The 20,301-nt window shown below is 48.2% G+C and overlaps 3 protein-coding genes across 5 annotated transcripts in view; 1 reads left to right on the plus strand and 2 right to left on the minus strand.

The window, feature by feature from the left end:
- Window positions 1-2,214, minus strand: part of LOC117968840 (alpha-ketoglutarate-dependent dioxygenase alkB homolog 7, mitochondrial-like) — a 3,337-nt gene extending 1,123 nt beyond the window's left edge. Inside the window, exons 1-4 of one of the 2 annotated variants that reach the window (XM_059008008.1) lie at window positions 1,805-2,210; window positions 608-781; window positions 225-349; window positions 1-111 (exon numbers count right to left, since the gene is read on the minus strand). The exon at window positions 1-111 is cut by the window's left edge and continues 41 nt beyond it. In XM_059008008.1, coding sequence (XP_058863991.1) covers window positions 1-111; window positions 225-349; window positions 608-781; window positions 1,805-2,077 — 683 coding nt within the window. In that variant the 5' untranslated portion in view covers window positions 2,078-2,210. Of the gene's footprint in view, window positions 112-224; window positions 350-607; window positions 782-1,804 lie in introns of both variants that reach the window. The other variant, XM_059008009.1, reaches the window with a different exon arrangement.
- An 830-nt stretch (window positions 2,215-3,044) lies between these two features.
- LOC117968841 (WD repeat domain-containing protein 83-like) lies at window positions 3,045-11,565 on the minus strand. 2 transcript variants are annotated; one of them, XM_059008007.1, is made up of 10 exons: window positions 10,889-10,907; window positions 10,088-10,199; window positions 8,811-8,931; window positions 7,835-7,940; window positions 7,641-7,689; window positions 6,013-6,139; window positions 4,802-4,869; window positions 4,569-4,677; window positions 3,597-3,711; window positions 3,045-3,383 (listed from the first exon to the last, which is right to left on the minus strand). In XM_059008007.1, the coding sequence occupies exons 2-10, from the start codon at window positions 10,188-10,190 to the stop codon at window positions 3,222-3,224; spliced, it is 960 nt and encodes a 319-aa protein (XP_058863990.1). In that variant the 5' UTR covers window positions 10,191-10,199; window positions 10,889-10,907; the 3' UTR covers window positions 3,045-3,221. The 2 variants fall into 2 exon arrangements, with proteins under 2 accessions (XP_058863990.1, XP_058863989.1); XM_059008006.1 differs by lacking the exon at window positions 10,889-10,907 and adding an exon at window positions 11,407-11,565 and having other exon boundaries at window positions 3,046-3,383.
- A 176-nt stretch (window positions 11,566-11,741) lies between these two features.
- On the plus strand, window positions 11,742-20,301 carry LOC117402077 (PAT complex subunit Asterix). Its single transcript, XM_059008010.1, has 4 exons — window positions 11,742-11,934; window positions 12,238-12,343; window positions 19,271-19,368; window positions 19,875-20,301. Exons 1-4 carry the CDS (start codon window positions 11,879-11,881, stop codon window positions 19,939-19,941), a joined length of 327 nt encoding a protein of 108 aa, XP_058863993.1. The 5' UTR covers window positions 11,742-11,878; the 3' UTR covers window positions 19,942-20,301.

Consider the following 20,301-nt stretch of genomic DNA (forward strand, 5'->3'; position numbering starts at 1 on the left):
AGGCTCCTGCAGATCACCGAGACGCGCCGGCCCCGGGGCACCTCCACCCCTCCGAAATAAGAGTCCCCCTCCTTCAGGACCTGGTGAGTGAAGAGGTAGCGAGCTGCACCCCTGGAGAGGACGGAGGGAGAGGGGGGTGTCAGCAGTCTGGCTTCGGTTCAACACCCTGCTTCACACAGCGGCTGTGAACTCCGTTATCCGGACCGCTGTAGTGATGACCTCACCTGAGAATGTAGAGGGAGCGTCTCAGCAGCAGCAAATCCACCCAATCCGATTGGTTCTGCTCGCTGACCAATCGCATCACGCTGGGAGAGAGCAGGCTGAGCCCCGCGATGGTGCTGCCGCAGAACTGAGAGAGAGAGGGGGAGAGAGGGGGGAGAGGAGAGAGAGAGGGGGGGAGAGAGACAGGAGAGTGAGAGAGGGGAGAGAGGGGCAGAGAGGAGAGGAGGAGAGAGAGGAGAGTGAGGAGAGTGGAGAGGAGAGGAGAAGAGTGGGAGAGGGAGAGAGGAGAGGAGAGGAGCGGAGCGGAGAGAGAGAGATCGAGAGAGGTTTCATCACAGCCTCTTCTGACATCTTTATTGCAGTGTTGTGGGTGGAGGGTGGTTACCTTGACGCTGTCCACGTGGGGTTTAATGTAGCCCCCCTTGTCCACGTCCAGCACGTGGACCGGGCCGAGCTGGGGGGTCCCGGGAGGGAAGGCCACGTCTCGAACTCTCTGCAGGGTCTCCGAGTTCCTCTCACTCCAGTGGGAGCGCTCCGTCTCCCTGTATCCGTGGATAGCCTGGATCAGGAAAAGAAACAAACACAGAAAATGACTTCCCTTCTCAGCTGCACTGACCAGCACAGAGGAGAAGGATCTCCATGTAAAACAGAGACATCCTCTCTCAGCTACACTGACCAGCACAGAGGAGAAGGATCTCCTGTAAAACAGAGACATCCTCTCTCAGCTGCACTGACCAGCACAGAGAAGGATCTCCATGTAAAACAGAGACATCCTCTCTCAGCTGCACTGACCAGCACAGAGGAGAAGGATCTCCTGTAAAACAGAGACATCCTCTCTCAGCTGCACTGACCAGCACAGAGAAGGATCTCCATGTAAAACAGAGACATCCTCTCTCAGCTGCACTGACCAGCACAGAGAAGGATCTCCATGTAAAACAGAGACATCCTCTCTCAGCTGCACTGACCAGCACAGAGGAGAAGGATCTCCTGTAAAACAGAGACATCCTCTCTCAGCTGCACTGACCAGCACAGAGGAGAAGGATCTCCATGTAAAACAGAGACATCCTCTCTCAGCTGCACTGACCAGCACAGAGGAGAAGGATCTCCGTGTAAAACAGAGACATCCTCTCTCAGCTGCACTGACCAGCACAGAGGAGAAGGATCTCCATGTAAAACAGAGACATCCTCTCTCAGCTGCACTGACCAGCACAGAGGAGAAGGATCTCCGTGTAAAACAGAGACATCCTCTCTCAGCTGCACTGACCAGCACAGAGGAGAAGGATCTCCTGTAAAACAGAGACATCCTCTCTCAGCTGCACTGACCAGCACAGAGGAGAAGGATCTCTGTGTAAAACAGAGACAGCAGCACACGGGTAAGTAACGCCTATGTGAATATTGAGTAATTACACCGGAAAGCGCTACCAAATAATAATAAAAACGTAATATTTGTATTTTTTGTATACCTACGTCATCCCGTATACTTTCAATAACGAATACTGTAGTATTACTTATCATTAGAAACGGTCATAGTCTTTTTATTTTGTAATAAATAGCTTCATGTTTGCATTTCTCTTAGACCCACGTTATCCCAGTGGTCGAACTCGTATCGCTTCCTTTTCAGAACCGGCTCCAGCTCCCCCAGCAGCTCCCGCTCCTCTTCCTCGCTGATGAACTCCTCTCTCACCTCCACCTGCCCGGAGACGAGCTCCAGAACCGCCGGTCCAGAGCCCACCACCGACCGGCTACCGCTCAAAGCGAGTCCCGGGGCTCCGAGACGAGACCTGGGCAGAAGGGACGAGCCGAACAGCGCTTTGAACCGCACAGGACTCGACAGCAATGAGAAACGGGGTCTCATATCGGTGAAAAGACAGACACGAACTCGCTTTCACGGACTTGTCGGCGTTTTGTTATTTAAAAATGACAATTTTGAAGTCGTTCGTGTCCGGCTTGCATTGGAGCTGTGGATTGTGGGAATTGGGTGCTGTACCGACTCTGACCACACGAGGGAGACAAAAACCATTACAGTGTGAATTCTGAACAGCATTAATTAATAAGAGATATTAATTAATAATCACAGCGCTGCAAAAGACAATTCAATACAAAACCATGCATGGGGCGCGGCCCTGTAGCTGCATTTCATGTCAGTAATTAATTAATTACTGTTGCAAGTTTATTTAAAATTAAGCTAATTTATTTGGTTGAAAGAACAAATATTGAAACCAGCTGACAAATGCAGCAGGTTAGATTACTGTGTGCATTAAACCCCCGAGGCTGGAGCGGGTTCTGTAACAGAAGCTTTTATTAAACAAAACAGTGCAGCAGCAGCAGCAGCAGAAATGAGGTTCACAGCGTTCTGTTCACTGAGAGCCGCTGGGTCTCGGTGTGCTGTGCAGCCCTCTCAAGACATTGCACAGCAGAGAGAACAAGGATAACAAACGCAGTTCTAATATAAGAGAGACTGATACACATTACTAACAGATCACAAACAAAGAGAGATCTGTGCCATCCCCTATGCAGAACACAGGTCCGTTATTACAAATCAATCAATCTCTCTCTATATATATATATAACTCTCTCAGCCAGATTTACTGTGTCTTCGTTTAACCCTGATTGATCTATTTTCTTACACGGCTGTATTGGTTGGGGAATAATCTCATACACGAGTCTTGTTAAGTGAATCACTTGCTGTTGTGTAGTTGTGTAATTGTGTGGTTTCTGTATTGCTTGTGATCTGTGTTCTTGACCCAGGCCTACAGATGAAAACAAGAACTATTAGATTTATTTTGATTTTTTTTAATTGTTGAGGAAAACATTGAAAAAAAAAAAAACATTTCACGATCGCTGTGTGAGTTGTGATCTTTGTCGAGTCGAGTTGAGTTCACAGGTTTTATAGACCTCGCCCCCTTCTGAGCCATTAACCAATCAGCACCACAGCCTCGGGGACTGGGAGCCAATGAAAGCCAGCCTGTGTTGATCAGGGCGCTTGGTTTATGGAATGTCTATGCTGGCCCCTCCCCTTCCTCCTCCTCCATCACCAGTGACTCCTCCCCCCACAGCTGGATACTCCCCTCAGAGGCAGTAAGGAGGCGGGGCTCCGTGGGGTGGAAGGACAGTGATTGGACGACGCCCTTCCCAACAGACACGCTGAGAGACAGGGAGCCCTAGAATCAGTGAGAGAGAGAGAGACAGAGAAACAGTGAACACAGCTGCAATATCTGGCATAAGTTAATGAGGCTATCAGAATATGTGCATACAGGGGGTGTGTGTGCGGGTACACGCTGTGGGGGGTCTCACCCGCACCGGGTCCCAGTGGTACACGCCGTGGGGGTCTCACCCGCACCGGGTCCCAGTGGTACACGCTGTGGGGGTCTCACCTGCACCAGGTCCCAGTAGTACACGCTCCCATCCTCCGAGCAGCTCACCACGTGGGTGTCCCTCTCGGTCAGGCAGCACTCCAGCTTGTAGCGGCTGTTCTTGTGACCCTTGTACCTGACGGGGGAGGAGGAGGAGGTCAGAGGTCAGTCAGGGCATGTCTAGAAAGATCTGTCCAAGCTGGGGAGTCTGAGCAGCAGGACGTCTACAGTGTGAAGATCATTTACACAAAGTCTCGTACAGCGAGTGCTGTGCACATGTAGACTCATCCACACCGAGTCTCTGTGTGTGTGATCGAGTCTCTGTGTGTGCAGTAGTGTTGTATTGTGTGAGATCGAGTCTCTGTGTGTGCAGTAGTGTTGTATTGTGTGAGATCGAGTCTCTGTGTGTGCAGTAGTGTTGTATTGTCAGAGTCTCTGTGTGTGCAGTAGTGTTGTATTGTGTGTGATCGAGTCTCTGTGTGTGCAGTAGTGTTGTATTGTGAGAGTCTCTGTGTGTGCAGTAGTGTTGTATTGTGTGTGATCGAGTCTCTGTGTGTGCAGTAGTGTTGTATTGTGAGATCGAGTCTCTGTGTGTGCAGTAGTGTTGTATTGTGAGAGTCTCTGTGTGTGCAGTAGTGTTGTATTGTGAGAGTCTCTGTGTGTGCAGTAGTGTTGTATTGTGAGAGTCTCTGTGTGTGCAGTAGTGTTGTATTGTGTATGATTGAGTCTCTGTGTGTGCAGTAGTGTTGTATTGTGAGAGTCTCTGTGTGTGCAGTAGTGTTGTATTGTGTATGATTGAGTCTCTGTGTGTGCAGTAGTGTTGTATTGTGAGAGTCTCTGTGTGTGCAGTAGTGTTGTATTGTGTATGATTGAGTCTCTGTGTGTGCAGTAGTGTTGTATTGTGTATGATTGAGTCTCTGTGTGTGCAGTAGTGTTGTATTGTGAGATCGAGTCTCTCTCTTCACTCTCCAGGATGCAGGAAGGGTCTCTTACTCTCCCAGCAGCTCCCCCGTGTCCTTGTCCAGCAGCCGCAGTGTGGAGTCCAGGCTGGAGCTCAGAGTGCACTGCCCATCCTTGCTGAAACACACACAGGTGACGGGGCCTGCAGAGACAAATCTGCAGCTCACGATTCCACTTCTCTCAGCTGCACGTCTTTCTACACCTGTGCCCATCGTGGTTTCCTTTTTAATACCTGATAAGCACTATAAAAAAAATGAAAAACTTACTGTCCACAAAATCTGAGTGCAGCTGCCCCATGCGCAGGTCATAGCGCCTGACCCGGCCATCCACTGACCTGCAGAGAGGGAGGGAGAGAGGGAGAGAGGGAGGGAGGGAGGGAGGGAGGGAGGGAAAGAGGGAGAGAGGGAGGGAGAGAGGGAAGGAGCAAAAGGGAGATTAAAATGCAATAAAATACCAATGCTATTAAATCTTTGGGATTAATAGAACCAACAGCATCAGATAAACTAAAACAAATAAAGCAGCTGTTCTTCATTTTAAAATGCCAGTTCAGTGAGAGGGGTGTAAAGTAACCGAGCGACTCAGAGACAATCTGTCTGCTCACTCCGATCAACGATGAAACCGGCTCTGCAGCTGCAGGGGGAGCGGGACGGAGCTGCTGGTCAGTGTCTCTCTCTCTCTGAGCTGCTGTTCAGTGTCTCTCTCTCTGAGCTGCTGTTCAGTGTCTCTCTCCCTCCCTGAGCTGCTGTTCAGTGGCTCTCTCTCTGAGCTGCTGTTCAGTGCCTCTCTCTCTCTCTGAGCTGCTGTTCAGTGCCTCTCTCTCTCTGAGCTGCTGTTCAGTGGCTCTCTCTCTGAGCTGCTGTTCAGTGCCTCTCTCTCTGAGCTGCTGTTCAGTCTCTCTCTCTGAGCTGCTGTTCAGTGCCTCTCTCTCTCTGAGCTGCTGTTCAGTGCCTCTCTCTCTCTGAGCTGCTGTTCAGTGGCTCTCTCTCCGAGCTGCTGTTCAGTGGCTCTCTCTCCGAGCTGCTGTTCAGTGCCTCTCTCTCTCTCTGAGCTGCTGTTCAGTGCCTCTCTCTCTCTCTGAGCTGCTGTTCAGTCTCTCTCTCCGAGCTGCTGTTCAGTGCCTCTCTCTGAGCTGCTGTTCAGTGCCTCTCTCTCTCTGAGCTGCTGTTCAGTGTCTCTCTCTCTCTCTCTGAGCTGCTGTTCAGTCTCTCTCTCTGAGCTGCTGTTCAGTGCCTCTCTCTGAGCTGCTGTTCAGTGCCTCTCTCTCTCTGAGCTGCTGTTCAGTCTCTCTCTCTCTGAGCTGCTGTTCAGTGGCTCTCTCTCTCTGAGCTGCTGTTCAGTGTCTCTCTCTCTCTGAGCTGCTGTTCAGTGTCTCTCTCTCTCTGAGCTGCTGTTCAGTGTCTCTCTCTCTCTGAGCTGCTGTTCAGTCTCTCTCTCTTTGAGCTGTCCGGTCACTCAGCGCTCCAGTGTCTGCACTCACCCGGTCAGGATCTCGTGCTCCGACACCCTCAGGCTGGACACTCCGTCTTTGGCCTCGTCGAGGATCTGAATGGGGTCGCGCTGGCGAGACCGCGTGTCCCAGCAGCGCACAGACGTGTCGATGGAGCCTGCAACACGCAAGAGACACGCATTAAAATGATTAAAAAATATATATATCTAAATCGTACTTTATAAAAAGCAGCGACCAAAAGGATGGTCCATTGTTTATAAAAAAAATTTTAAAAAAAAAAATACTAAAATAGATATTTCATATGCCTTCATCTTTTTTTTGAAGCCTGTGACAGCTGATAACAAGACAGCTGCATTTACAGCAGAGCTGTGACTGACCCCCCCTCACTGATTACACACTGACTTGTCGTTCTGCCTCAGGACTGACCCCTCTCCCTGATTACACACTGACTTGTCGTTCTGCCTCAGGACTGACCCCTCTCCCTGATTACACACTGACTTGTCGTTCTGCCTCAGGACTGACCCCCCTCACTGATTACACACTGACTTGTCGTTCTGCCTCAGGACTGACCCCTCTCCCTGATTACACACTGACTTGTCGTTCTGCCTCAGGACTGACCCCTCTCCCTGATTACACACTGACTTGTCGTTCTGCCTCAGGACTGACCCCTCTCCCTGATTACACACTGACTTGTTGTTCTGCCTCAGGACTGACCCCTCTCACTGATTACACACTGACTTGTTGTTCTGCCTCAGGACTGACCCCCTCTCCCTGATTACACACTGACTTGTTGTTCTGCCTCAGGGCTGACCCCCCTCCCTGATTACACACTGACTTGTCGTTCTGCCTCAGGACTGACCCCCCTCACTGATTACACACTGACTTGTCGTTCCGCCTCAGGACTGACCCCTCTCACTGATTACACACTGACTTGTCGTTCTGCCTCAGGACTGACCCCTCTCACTGATTACACACTGACTTGTCGTTCTGCCTCAGGACTGACCCCCCCCTCACTGATTACACACTGACTTGTCGTTCTGCCTCAGGACTGACCCCTCTCACTGACTTGTCGTTCTGCCTCAGGACTGACCCCCCTCACTGATTACACACTGACTTGTCGTTCCGCCTCAGGACTGACCCCTCTCCCTGATTACACACTGACTTGTCGTTCTGCCTCAGAACTGACCCCCCTCACTGATTACACACTGACTTGTCGTTCTGCCTCAGGACTGACCCCTCTCACTGACTTGTCGTTCTGCCTCAGGACTGACCCCTCTCACTGATTACACACTGACTTGTCGTTCCACCTCAGGACTGACCCCTCTCACTGATTACACACTGACTTGTCGTTCTGCCTCAGGACTGACCCCCCCTCACTGATTACACACTGACTTGTCGTTCCGCCTCAGGACTGACCCCTCTCACTGATTACACACTGACTTGTCGTTCTGCCTCAGGACTGACCCCTCTCACTGATTACACACTGACTTGTCGTTCTGCCTCAGGACTGACCCCTCTCCCTGATTACACACTGACTTGTCGTTCCGCCTCAGGACTGACTGTAATTGAAGGAGACAGCGTTGTACTTGTAAGTGTAATTGTAATCTCTAGTGTATTGGGATGTCAGGATCAGCACACACACCATGAATCAGACTCACCTGAGAGGATTACTGTGGCCTCTTCATTAAACCGGACGCAGTTCACTTTCTGTGAGCAACAAACACAGGGTCAACCAATCAACCAATCAACCAATCACACACAGCACTGATCACAGAGTCAATCAATCAATCAATCACAGTAAACATCAATATAAACAGAGTAAACACAGAGATGAGGGGCGTGCTGTACTGACCCCTGCATGACCCCGCAGCTTCCTGATCACCTGACCCGTCGCCACATCCCACAGGATCACAGTCTTGTCAGAGCCGCATGAGGTCAGGTGACTGTTATCACATGACCTGAGAGACAAGGAGAGTTTTAACACATTTATATAAAAATTAAAAAACATCCCTCATGCTTCCCTATGCTTTACCAGACCTCTCTGTGCTTTACAATGCTTCCCTATGCTTTACCAGACCTCTCTGTGCTTTACAATGCTTCTCTATGCTATAACAGACCTCTCTGTGCTTTACAATGCTTCCCTATGCTTTAGCAGACCACTCTGTGCTTTACAATGCTTCTCTATGCTATAACAGACCTCTCTGTGCTTTACAATGCTTCCCTATGCTTTACCAGACCTCTCTGTGCTTTACAATGCTTCCCTATGCTTTACCAGACCTCTCTGTCCTTTACAATGCTTCCCTATGCTTTACCAGACCTGTCTGTGCTTTACAATGCTTCCCTATGCTTTACCAGACCTCTCTGTTCTTTACAATGCTTCCCTATGCTTTACCAGACCTCTCTGTGCTTTACAATGCTTCCCTATGCTTTACCAGACCTCTCTGTGCTTTACAATGCTTCCCTATGCTTTACCAGACCTCTCTGTGCTTTACAATGCTTCCCTATGCTTTACCAGACCTCTCTGTGCTTTACAATGCTTCCCTATGCTTTACCAGACCTCTCTGTGCTTTACAATGCTTCCCTATGCTTTACCACACCTCTCTGTGCTTTACAATGCTTCCCTATGCTTTACCACACCTCTCTGTGCTTTACAATGCTTCCCTATGCTTTACCAGACCTCTCTGTGCTTTACAATGCTTCCCTATGCTTTACCAGACCTCTCTGTGCTTTACAATGCTTCCCTATGCTTCACCATGCATCTCTGTGCTTCCCTATGCTTTATGACACTCTCCTATGGGAACCCTTTCTAGAAGGCAGTGAAGCCTCACCCGTCTGCGTCCAGGACCTCGTACCCGTGTCCGCTGTAGGTCTTGAGCAGAGTCCCGCGCATCGGGCTCCACAGCTTCAGGGACTTGTCACTGCCGCACGTCAGGCAGTAATTACCATCCACTAGGGGGCAGACAGACACACACACACACACAGAGACACACAGAGACACACACACACACACAGAGACACACACAGACAGACATACAGACACACACACACACACACACACACACATACAGACATACAGAGACACACACACACACAGAGACACACACACACACAGACAGACATACAGACACACACACACACACACACACATACAGACACACACACGCACACACACACACACACATACATACATACAGAGACACACACACACACACACACACACGCACACACACGCACACACACACAGAGACACACACACACACAGACAGACATACAGACACACACACACACACACACACACACAGACACACACACACACACATACAGAGACACACACACACACACAGAGACACACACAGACATACAGAGACACACACACACACAGACAGACATACAGACACACACACACACACACACACACACACATACAGACATACAGAGACACACACACACACACAGAGACACACACACACACAGACAGACATACAGACACACACACACACACACACACATACAGACACACACACGCACACACACACACACACATACATACATACAGAGACACACACACACACACACACACACACACACGCACACACACGCACACACACACAGAGACACACACACACAGACAGACATACAGACACACACACACACACACACACAGACACACACACACACACATACAGAGACACACACACACACACAGATACACACACACGCATACAGACACACACACACACAGACACACACAGAGACACAGTTCATCTTGTTAATACTGTTATTCCTTCTTTAACCGTTTACATGAGTGTCCCGATGAGAGGACCAGCGACAGACAGACAGACAGACAGACAGCAGTGATTTCACAGCATTCGAAACAGCATCATCATTGTCACCCATTCAATCATTCTTGAAACCTGTTCAAAATACATTTCATTCCAGTCATCACACTGCCTTTAGGTGATACGTTTGGGTTATTTAGCGGATTAAGAAGAAGAAGGATGGAAAGCCTCCCTCACGTGGAAGCAGCAGACACCTCGCGTCTCTCCGAGTGCATGTAGAGTACACGGGGCTCACATTCAATACCAGGACCCCTCTCTCTGCTCACCGTTGAAGCGCACAGCCCGCACGGCGCCTTGCTTGCAGTCCAGGCTGCGGAGGAGTTTCCTGGGTAACTCCTGCTTTCTGGGCTGGGGCTCCGGGAATGCCATGCTTCAAATCTGAGCGAGACAAGGGACAATAAAAGAGCTGTGAATATTGAGAAGCCAGCGCATTGCACGACGGTGCTGAACCGCTCCCTGAACGGGACGGGTGAAGGGTAGGGGTAGGGGTAGGGGTAGGGTTAGGGTAATGCTCTGAGAAGCCAGCGCATTGCACGATGGTGCTGAACCGCTCCCCGAACGGGACGGGTGAAGGGTAGGGTAGGGGTAGGGGTAGGGGTAGGGTAATGCACTGAGAAGCCAGCGCATTGCACGACGGTGCTGAACCGCTCCCTGAACAGGACGGGTGAAGGGTAGGGTAGGGGTAGGGGTAGGGTTAGGGTAATGCACTGAGAAGCCAGCGCATTGCACGACGGTGCTGAACCGCTCCCTGAACGGGACGGGTGAAGGGTAGGGTAGGGGTAGGGGTAGGGGTAGGGGTAGGGGTAGGGGTAGGGGTAGGGTAATGCACTGAGAAGCCAGCGTTCTGAACCGCTCCCCGAACGGGACAGGTAAAGGGTAGGGTTTGGGTTTGGGTTATTAAACCGAACTCCTCTTCAAAATCTTTCAAAAAACGTTCTTTGTATTGACAAGCAGCGGTCAAAATGGAGTGAGTGGTTCTGAATCAAATGAACTCAAAGAAAAGCAATTCTGAAATGATTTATATTTTAAATGTCAGCTCTGTAGTGATAAACTGAAGGCTAACTCACCAGAGCTGCCTTTAGTCTACAGCGCAGAAAGAGAATAATAATAATAATAATAATAATAATAATAATAATAATAATATCGCCGCTTAACCCAACACTAATTCTAACCACGTCTAGTAAAACAGCTGACCCTTTAATTTCCAAGCAAGTGGAAACCGGCTTCAGATTTATAGCAGGCGATTAAAACGACGAGAATTATAAAACATGAAACGAAACGAGGCTACAAAGAAGAAAGAGACTGTGAAGCATTAATAACACGACAGCGGAGACGAGGGGTTAAAATGACCCGTTCGGTCAGTCTGAAAAGAATACATGAAATAATACAAATAATGAGAGTTCAACTGGTGTGGACACAGCGTCTCGCCGGATGGACTATCCCAGTCGATATTACTGGTTTGAATCCCATATGCGAATCCGCGTTCAGACTGCAGTGTTTAAACACAGACTGGGAATGCGGCAGTCCGTTCACTGTTAATTCTTCATTTTATTAAGAAATTTAAATTAAAAAAAAAAGTACTTACTGCGTTAAAATAAGACACTTAACCCCCAAGACCGCAGTCTTACGCCGCGTTAGCTTCCCTTCAAAATATTCATTATAATGTGTTGAATTACATGTATTAAGGAACGCAGGTATTCGTTTACATTGTTTCCTGTCGGACCTCTGGAGGAGCGGGTTCCGTCTCCGTAGCAACCGTGTCGGGAACTTAAAAAAATAATGGACAATACTGTAGATACAAATAAAATAAAATAAGTGTAAAATAAATAAATAAAAAACGTTATTACTGCGGTTAACTCAGTTAAACAGTAAAGTGTCTCCGGTTGCGTTGCTACCCCGAACGGAAGCGGAATGGCCTGTCGGAGCGGTGACGAGGCGGAGCGCTGACTGTGTGTTTTGTGTCCGGGGGGGGTCAGTGAAGGATAAGGAAGGGTCCGGCGGATCAATATTACATATTTATACATCTAAAATACTAACAATACAACCAATACACAAACATGTCTTCAACCTCCAACAGCATGTCGGATCCGCGGAGACCAAACAAGATCCTGAGGTGAGCGTGTCGGGTCAGTGAGGCGCCGTGCGGTTCAGACTCGGGCACTGCTAGTACTGATCGTAATAGATTATTATAATCACGCTGTGTGTACTTCCACAGCAAACAGAAAAAAAAACAATCCTTAAAGTTACTTTAGATGAAACCATATGTATATTTGAATCGGTGACTGCTAATGCTATAATCATACAAGCCGCAATTGCTGGTAGTTCTGGTCTGTAATGCACATTCTCCCCGCAAACAAAACTCTAAAAACATTTCTGTAATGTATTGCTTTCCTGACGTGTCTCTGTGTCCCTGCAGGTACAAGCCTCCCTCCACAGAGAACAACCCGGCGCTGGAGGACCCCACCCCAGACTACATGAACCTGCTGGGCATGATCTTCAGCATGTGTGGACTCATGCTGAAGGTAGGACCGACCCCCGCCCTCACTGCTTCATACAGGGGGGGACCTGACTCCCTTTGCACAGCAGCTTGATCCGGTCCTGATTTTCACACGGTGTTTAATCAGACACACCTGAGCTTGTTACCTGTGCACACTGCAGCTAATCCAGCTGGTATTAAAACATGGGGATGAGGATGGGGAAGCTGCTGTGCAATAGGGGTCTTATTGCCATGCCTGCTGTAAGACAGACTGCAGAGTGACCAAGACTGTAAGACACACTCTCCCACTCCCCCTGTGTTCTTGTCTCTAGTGAAGTGGTGTGTCTGGATCACACTGTATTGACTCACACTCTCCCCTGTGTTCTTGTCTCTATTGAAGTGGTGTGCCTGGATCGCAGTGTATTGACTCACACTCTCCCCTGTGTTCTTGTCTCTATTCTCAGTTGAAGTGGTGTGTCTGGATCACACTGTATTGACTCACACTCTCTCCTGTGTTCTTGTCTCTATTGAAGTGGTGTGTCTGGATCACACTGTATTGACTCACACTCTCTCCTGTGTTCTTGTCTCTATTCTCAGTTGAAGTGGTGTGTCTGGATCACACTGTATTGACTCACACTCTCTCCTGTGTTCTTGTCTCTATTCTCAGTTGAAGTGGTGTGTCTGGATCACACTGTATTGACTCACACTCTCTCCTGTGTTCTTGTCTCTATTCTCAGTTGAAGTGGTGTGTCTGGATCACACTGTATTGACTCACACTCTCTCCTGTGTTCTTGTATCTATTCTCAGTTGAAGTGGTGTGTCTGGATCACACTGTATTGACTCACACTCTCCCCTGTGTTCTTGTCTCTATTCTCAGTTGAAGTGGTGTGTCTGGATCACACTGTATTGACTCACACTCTCTCCTGTGTTCTTGTCTCTATTGAAGTGGTGTGTCTGGATCACACTGTATTGACTCACACTCTCCCCTGTGTTCTTGTCTCTATTCTCAGTTGAAGTGGTGTGTCTGGATCACACTGTATTGACTCACACTCTCCCCTGTGTTCTTGTCTCTATTCTCAGTTGAAGTGGTGTGTCTGGATCACACTGTATTGACTCACACTCTCTCCTGTGTTCTTGTATCTATTCTCAGTTGAAGTGGTGTGTCTGGATCACACTGTATTGACTCACACTCTCCCCTGTGTTCTTGTCTCTATTCTCAGTTGAAGTGGTGTGTCTGGATCACACTGTATTGACTCACACTCTCTCCTGTGTTCTTGTATCTATTCTCAGTTGAAGTGGTGTGTCTGGATCACACTGTATTGACTCACACTCTCCCCTGTGTTCTTGTTTCTATTCTCAGTTGAAGTGGTGTGTCTGGATCACACTGTATTGACTCACACTCTCTCCTGTGTTCTTGTCTCTATTCTCAGTTGAAGTGGTGTGTCTGGATCACACTGTATTGACTCACACTCTCTCCTGTGTTCTTGTCTCTATTCTCAGTTGAAGTGGTGTGTCTGGATCACACTGTATTGACTCACACTCTCCCCCTGTGTTCTTGTCTCTATTCTCAGTTGAAGTGGTGTGTCTGGATCACACTGTATTGACTCACACTCTCCCCCTGTGTTCTTGTCTCTATTCTCAGTTGAAGTGGTGTGTCTGGATCACACTGTATTGACTCACACTCTCCCCCTGTGTTCTTGTCTCTATTCTCAGTTGAAGTGGTGTGTCTGGATCACACTGTATTGACTCACACTCTCCCCTGTGTTCTTGTCTCTATTCTCAGTTGAAGTGGTGTGCCTGGATCACACTGTATTGACTCACACTCTCCCCCTGTGTTCTTGTCTCTATTCTCAGTTGAAGTGGTGTGCCTGGATCACACTGTATTGACTCACACTCTCCCCTGTGTTCTTGTCTCTATTCTCAGTTGAAGTGGTGTGCCTGGATCGCAGTGTATTGACTCACACTCTCCCCTGTGTTCTTGTCTCTATTCTCAGTTGAAGTGGTGTGCCTGGATCACACTGTATTGATTCACACTCTCCCTGTGTTCTTGTCTCTATTCTCAGTTGAAGTGGTGTGCCTGGATCACACTGTATTGACTCACACTCTCTCCTGTGTTCTTGTCTCTATTCTCAGTTGAAGTGGTGTGCCTGGATCACACTGTATTGACTCACACTCTCCCCTGTGTTCTTGTCTCTATTCTCAGTTGAAGTGGTGTGTCTGGATCACACTGTATTGACTCACACTCTCTCCTGTGTTCTTGTCTCTATTCTCAGTTGAAGTGGTGTGTCTGGATCACACTGTATTGACTCACACTCTCCCCTGTGTTCTTGTCTCTATTCTCAGTTGAAGTGGTGTGTCTGGATCACACTGTATTGACTCACACTCTCCCCTGTGTTCTTGTCTCTATTCTCAGTTGAAGTGGTGTGTCTGGATCACACTGTATTGACTCACACTCTCCCCTGTGTTCTTGTCTCTATTCTCAGTTGAAGTGGTGTGCCTGGATCACACTGTATTGACTCACTCTCTCTCCTGTGTTCTTGTCTCTATTCTCAGTTGAAGTGGTGTGTCTGGATCACACTGTATTGACTCACTCTCTCTCCTGTGTTCTTGTCTCTATTCTCAGTTGAAGTGGTGTGTCTGGATCACACTGTATTGACTCACACTCTCTCCTGTGTTCTTGTCTCTATTCTCAGTTGAAGTGGTGTGCCTGGATCACACTGTATTGACTCACACTCTCCCCTGTGTTCTTGTCTCTATTCTCAGTTGAAGTGGTGTGCCTGGATCGCAGTGTATTGACTCACACTCTCTCCTGTGTTCTTGTCTCTATTCTCAGTTGAAGTGGTGTGTCTGGATCACACTGTATTGACTCACACTCTCCCCTGTGTTCTTGTCTCTATTCTCAGTTGAAGTGGTGTGTCTGGATCACACTGTATTGACTCACACTCTCCCCTGTGTTCTTGTCTCTATTCTCAGTTGAAGTGGTGTGTCTGGATCACACTGTATTGACTCACACTCTCCCCTGTGTTCTTGTCTCTATTCTCAGTTGAAGTGGTGTGTCTGGATCACACTGTATTGACTCACACTCTCCCCTGTGTTCTTGTCTCTATTCTCAGTTGAAGTGGTGTGCCTGGATCACACTGTATTGACTCACACTCTCCCCCTGTGTTCTTGTCTCTATTCTCAGTTGAAGTGGTGTGTCTGGATCACACTGTATTGACTCACACTCTCTCCTGTGTTCTTGTCTCTATTCTCAGTTGAAGTGGTGTGCCTGGATCGCAGTGTATTGACTCACACTCTCTCCTGTGTTCTTGTCTCTATTCTCAGTTGAAGTGGTGTGTCTGGATCACACTGTATTGACTCACACTCTCTCCTGTGTTCTTGTCTCTATTCTCAGTTGAAGTGGTGTGTCTGGATCACACTGTATTGACTCACACTCTCTCCTGTGTTCTTGTCTCTATTCTCAGTTGAAGTGGTGTGTCTGGATCACACTGTATTGATTCACACTCTCCCCTGTGTTCTTGTCTCTATTCTCAGTTGAAGTGGTGTGTCTGGATCACACTGTATTGACTCACACTCTCCCCTGTGTTCTTGTCTCTATTCTCAGTTGAAGTGGTGTGTCTGGATCACACTGTATTGACTCACACTCTCTCCTGTGTTCTTGTCTCTATTCTCAGTTGAAGTGGTGTGTCTGGATCACACTGTATTGACTCACACTCTCCCCTGTGTTCTTGTCTCTATTCTCAGTTGAAGTGGTGTGCCTGGATCACACTGTATTGACTCACACTCTCCCCTGTGTTCTTGTCTCTATTCTCAGTTGAAGTGGTGTGTCTGGATCACACTGTATTGACTCACACTCTCCCCTGTGTTCTTGTCTCTATTCTCAGTTGAAGTGGTGTGTCTGGATCACACTGTATTGACTCACACTCTCCCCTGTGTTCTTGTCTCTATTCTCAGTTGAAGTGGTGTGTCTGGATCACACTGTATTGACTCACACTCTCCCCCTGTGTTCTTGTCTCTATTCTCAGTTGAAGTGGTGTGCCTGGATCACACTGTATTGACTCACACTCTCCCCCTGTGTTCTTGTCTCTATTCTCAGTTGAAGTGGTGTGCCTGGATCACACTGTATTGACTCACACTCTCCCCCTGTGTTCTTGTCTCTATTCTCAGTTGAAGTGGTGTGCCTGGATCACACTGTATTGACTCACACTCTCCCCCTGTGTTCTTGTCTCTATTCTCAGTTGAAGTGGTGTGCCTGGATCACACTGTATTGACTCACACTCTCCCCTGTGTTCTTGTCTCTATTCTCAGTTGAAGTGGTGTGCCTGGATCACACTGTATTGACTCACTCTCTCTCCTGTGTTCTTGTCTCTATTCTCAGTTGAAGTGGTGTGTCTGGATCACACTGTATTGACTCACACTCTCCCCTGTGTTCTTGTCTCTATTCTCAGTTGAAGTGGTGTGCCTGGATCACACTGTATTGACTCACACTCTCTCCTGTGTTCTTGTCTCTATTCTCAGTTGAAGTGGTGTGTCTGGATCACACTGTATTGACTCACACTCTCCCCTGTGTTCTTGTCTCTATTCTCAGTTGAAGTGGTGTGTCTGGATCACACTGTATTGACTCACACTCTCCCCCTGTGTTCTTGTCTCTATTCTCAGTTGAAGTGGTGTGTCTGGATCACACTGTATTGACTCACACTCTCCCCTGTGTTCTTGTCTCTATTCTCAGTTGAAGTGGTGTGTCTGGATCACACTGTATTGACTCACACTCTCTCCTGTGTTCTTGTCTCTATTCTCAGTTGAAGTGGTGTGTCTGGATCACACTGTATTGACTCACACTCTCCCCCTGTGTTCTTGTCTCTATTCTCAGTTGAAGTGGTGTGTCTGGATCACACTGTATTGACTCACACTCTCCCCCTGTGTTCTTGTCTCTATTCTCAGTTGAAGTGGTGTGCCTGGATCACACTGTATTGACTCACACTCTCTCCTGTGTTCTTGTCTCTATTCTCAGTTGAAGTGGTGTGTCTGGATCACACTGTATTGACTCACACTCTCTCCTGTGTTCTTGTCTCTATTCTCAGTTGAAGTGGTGTGCCTGGATCACACTGTATTGACTCACACTCTCTCCTGTGTTCTTGTCTCTATTCTCAGTTGAAGTGGTGTGTCTGGATCACACTGTATTGACTCACACTCTCTCCTGTGTTCTTGTCTCTATTCTCAGTTGAAGTGGTGTGCCTGGATCGCAGTGTATTGACTCACACTCTCCCCTGTGTTCTTGTCTCTATTCTCAGTTGAAGTGGTGTGTCTGGATCACACTGTATTGACTCACACTCTCCCCTGTGTTCTTGTCTCTATTCTCAGTTGAAGTGGTGTGTCTGGATCACACTGTATTGACTCACACTCTCTCCTGTGTTCTTGTTTCTATTCTCAGTTGAAGTGGTGTGCCTGGATCACACTGTATTGACTCACACTCTCTCCTGTGTTCTTGTCTCTATTCTCAGTTGAAGTGGTGTGTCTGGATCACACTGTATTGACTCACACTCTCCCCTGTGTTCTTGTCTCTATTCTCAGTTGAAGTGGTGTGTCTGGATCACACTGTATTGACTCACACTCTCCCCTGTGTTCTTGTCTCTATTCTCAGTTGAAGTGGTGTGTCTGGATCACACTGTATTGACTCACACTCTCCCCTGTGTTCTTGTCTCTATTCTCAGTTGAAGTGGTGTGTCTGGATCGCAGTGTATTGACTCACACTCTCCCCCTGTGTTCTTGTCTCTATTCTCAGTTGAAGTGGTGTGCCTGGATCACACTGTATTGACTCACACTCTCCCCTGTGTTCTTGTCTCTATTCTCAGTTGAAGTGGTGTGTCTGGATCACACTGTATTGACTCACACTCTCTCCTGTGTTCTTGTCTCTATTCTCAGTTGAAGTGGTGTGCCTGGATCACACTGTATTGACTCACACTCTCCCCTGTGTTCTTGTCTCTATTCTCAGTTGAAGTGGTGTGCCTGGATCACACTGTATTGACTCACACTCTCCCCTGTGTTCTTGTCTCTATTCTCAGTTGAAGTGGTGTGTCTGGATCACACTGTATTGACTCACACTCTCCCCTGTGTTCTTGTCTCTATTCTCAGTTGAAGTGGTGTGCCTGGATCGCAGTGTATTGACTCACACTCTCTCCTGTGTTCTTGTCTCTATTCTCAGTTGAAGTGGTGTGTCTGGATCACACTGTATTGACTCACACTCTCTCCTGTGTTCTTGTCTCTATTCTCAGTTGAAGTGGTGTGTCTGGATCACACTGTATTGACTCACACTCTCCCCTGTGTTCTTGTCTCTATTCTCAGTTGAAGTGGTGTGTCTGGATCACACTGTATTGACTCACACTCTCCCCTGTGTTCTTGTCTCTATTCTCAGTTGAAGTGGTGTGCCTGGATCACACTGTATTGACTCACACTCTCTCCTGTGTTCTTGTCTCTATTCTCAGTTGAAGTGGTGTGTCTGGATCACACTGTATTGACTCACTCTCTCTCCTGTGTTCTTGTCTCTATTCTCAGTTGAAGTGGTGTGCCTGGATCACACTGTATTGACTCACACTCTCCCCTGTGTTCTTGTCTCTATTCTCAGTTGAAGTGGTGTGTCTGGATCACACTGTATTGACTCACACTCTCTCCTGTGTTCTTGTCTCTATTCTCAGTTGAAGTGGTGTGCCTGGATCACACTGTATTGACTCACACTCTCCCCTGTGTTCTTGTCTCTATTCTCAGTTGAAGTGGTGTGTCTGGATCACACTGTATTGACTCACACTCTCCCCTGTGTTCTTGTCTCTATTCTCAGTTGAAGTGGTGTGTCTGGATCACACTGTATTGACTCACACTCTCTCCTGTGTTCTTGTCTCTATTCTCAGTTGAAGTGGTGTGCCTGGATCACACTGTATTGACTCACACTCTCCTCCTGTGTTCTTGTCTCTATTCTCAGTTGAAGTGGTGTGCCTGGATCGCAGTGTATTGCTCCTTCATCAGCTTCGCTAACTCCCGCAGCTCCGAGGACACCAAGCAGATGATGAGCAGCTTCATGTGAGGCTCTTTCCACTCCACTCAGCCACTCCTTCAGTTCAGGAAGCATTCATTATCCAGGACTGCAGCACACTTCATCACAAAACTCAGGGGGGAAAACTGCAAGAAACTGCAAGGGGAGCAGACGCACGTTTCAGCTGCTGCCTTCTTCAGAGCTGCTGGGTCTCCTTGACTGAGTTTCTTTCTGGTTTCCCCTTCCTGTATAGTCAGCTCCGTGCTCATGCTGTGACAGATTGGTTTAAAAAGCCCATTTCATTGTAGACATTTACACTGGTGACAGACCAACACTTAGACTCCTGTGCAGTTCATCTCTCAAGCGGGGAGGCAGTCAGCATTTCATACAGCAGGGACCACGGCTAAAGCAGAACAGCTTTGCAAAGATATCTCCCTGCTCCGGTCCCAGACCGCTGTCTGTACAGCTGCTCCAGAATGCGTTGGTGTAAATATTCTACCTGTTCTAGCAGTGTGTGTCTGTCGCCTGAACCTCTGTCTCTGTCTGTCCACAGGTTGTCCATCTCAGCAGTGGTCATGTCCTACCTGCAGAACCCCCAGCCCATGTCCCCTCCCTGGTAACAGACCCGTCCCTCCGTGCCCCTGTCTGTCTCAGCTGGACAGGAGAGTGAGTGAATGGAGAGGGACAGTCATGCAGGACCCGGAATGGAGCTGGAAGAGGACACGTTTTTAAAACCCGTACAGAGCAGAGCTGCCACACGCAGTAATCATGTTGTGCTGTGTGGGTCATTTCAACACAAGGAGTGCTGTGTGTCTCACACACTGACACACGCCCTCTGAACCTCCTATCAGTTCAGGATTAATTGCAATCACAATGCAGTTGTAATTGTGCCACACGACTGATCGATCGCAGTTCAGTTACACACTGACTTGTCGTTCCATCGTTACTCTTGTTTGAAATAATAAAAGTTCTGCAGCGTG

This window comes from Acipenser ruthenus, chromosome 36 (genome assembly GCF_902713425.1).
Source record: "Acipenser ruthenus chromosome 36, fAciRut3.2 maternal haplotype, whole genome shotgun sequence".
Classification (NCBI taxonomy): Eukaryota; Metazoa; Chordata; class Actinopteri; order Acipenseriformes; family Acipenseridae; genus Acipenser; species Acipenser ruthenus.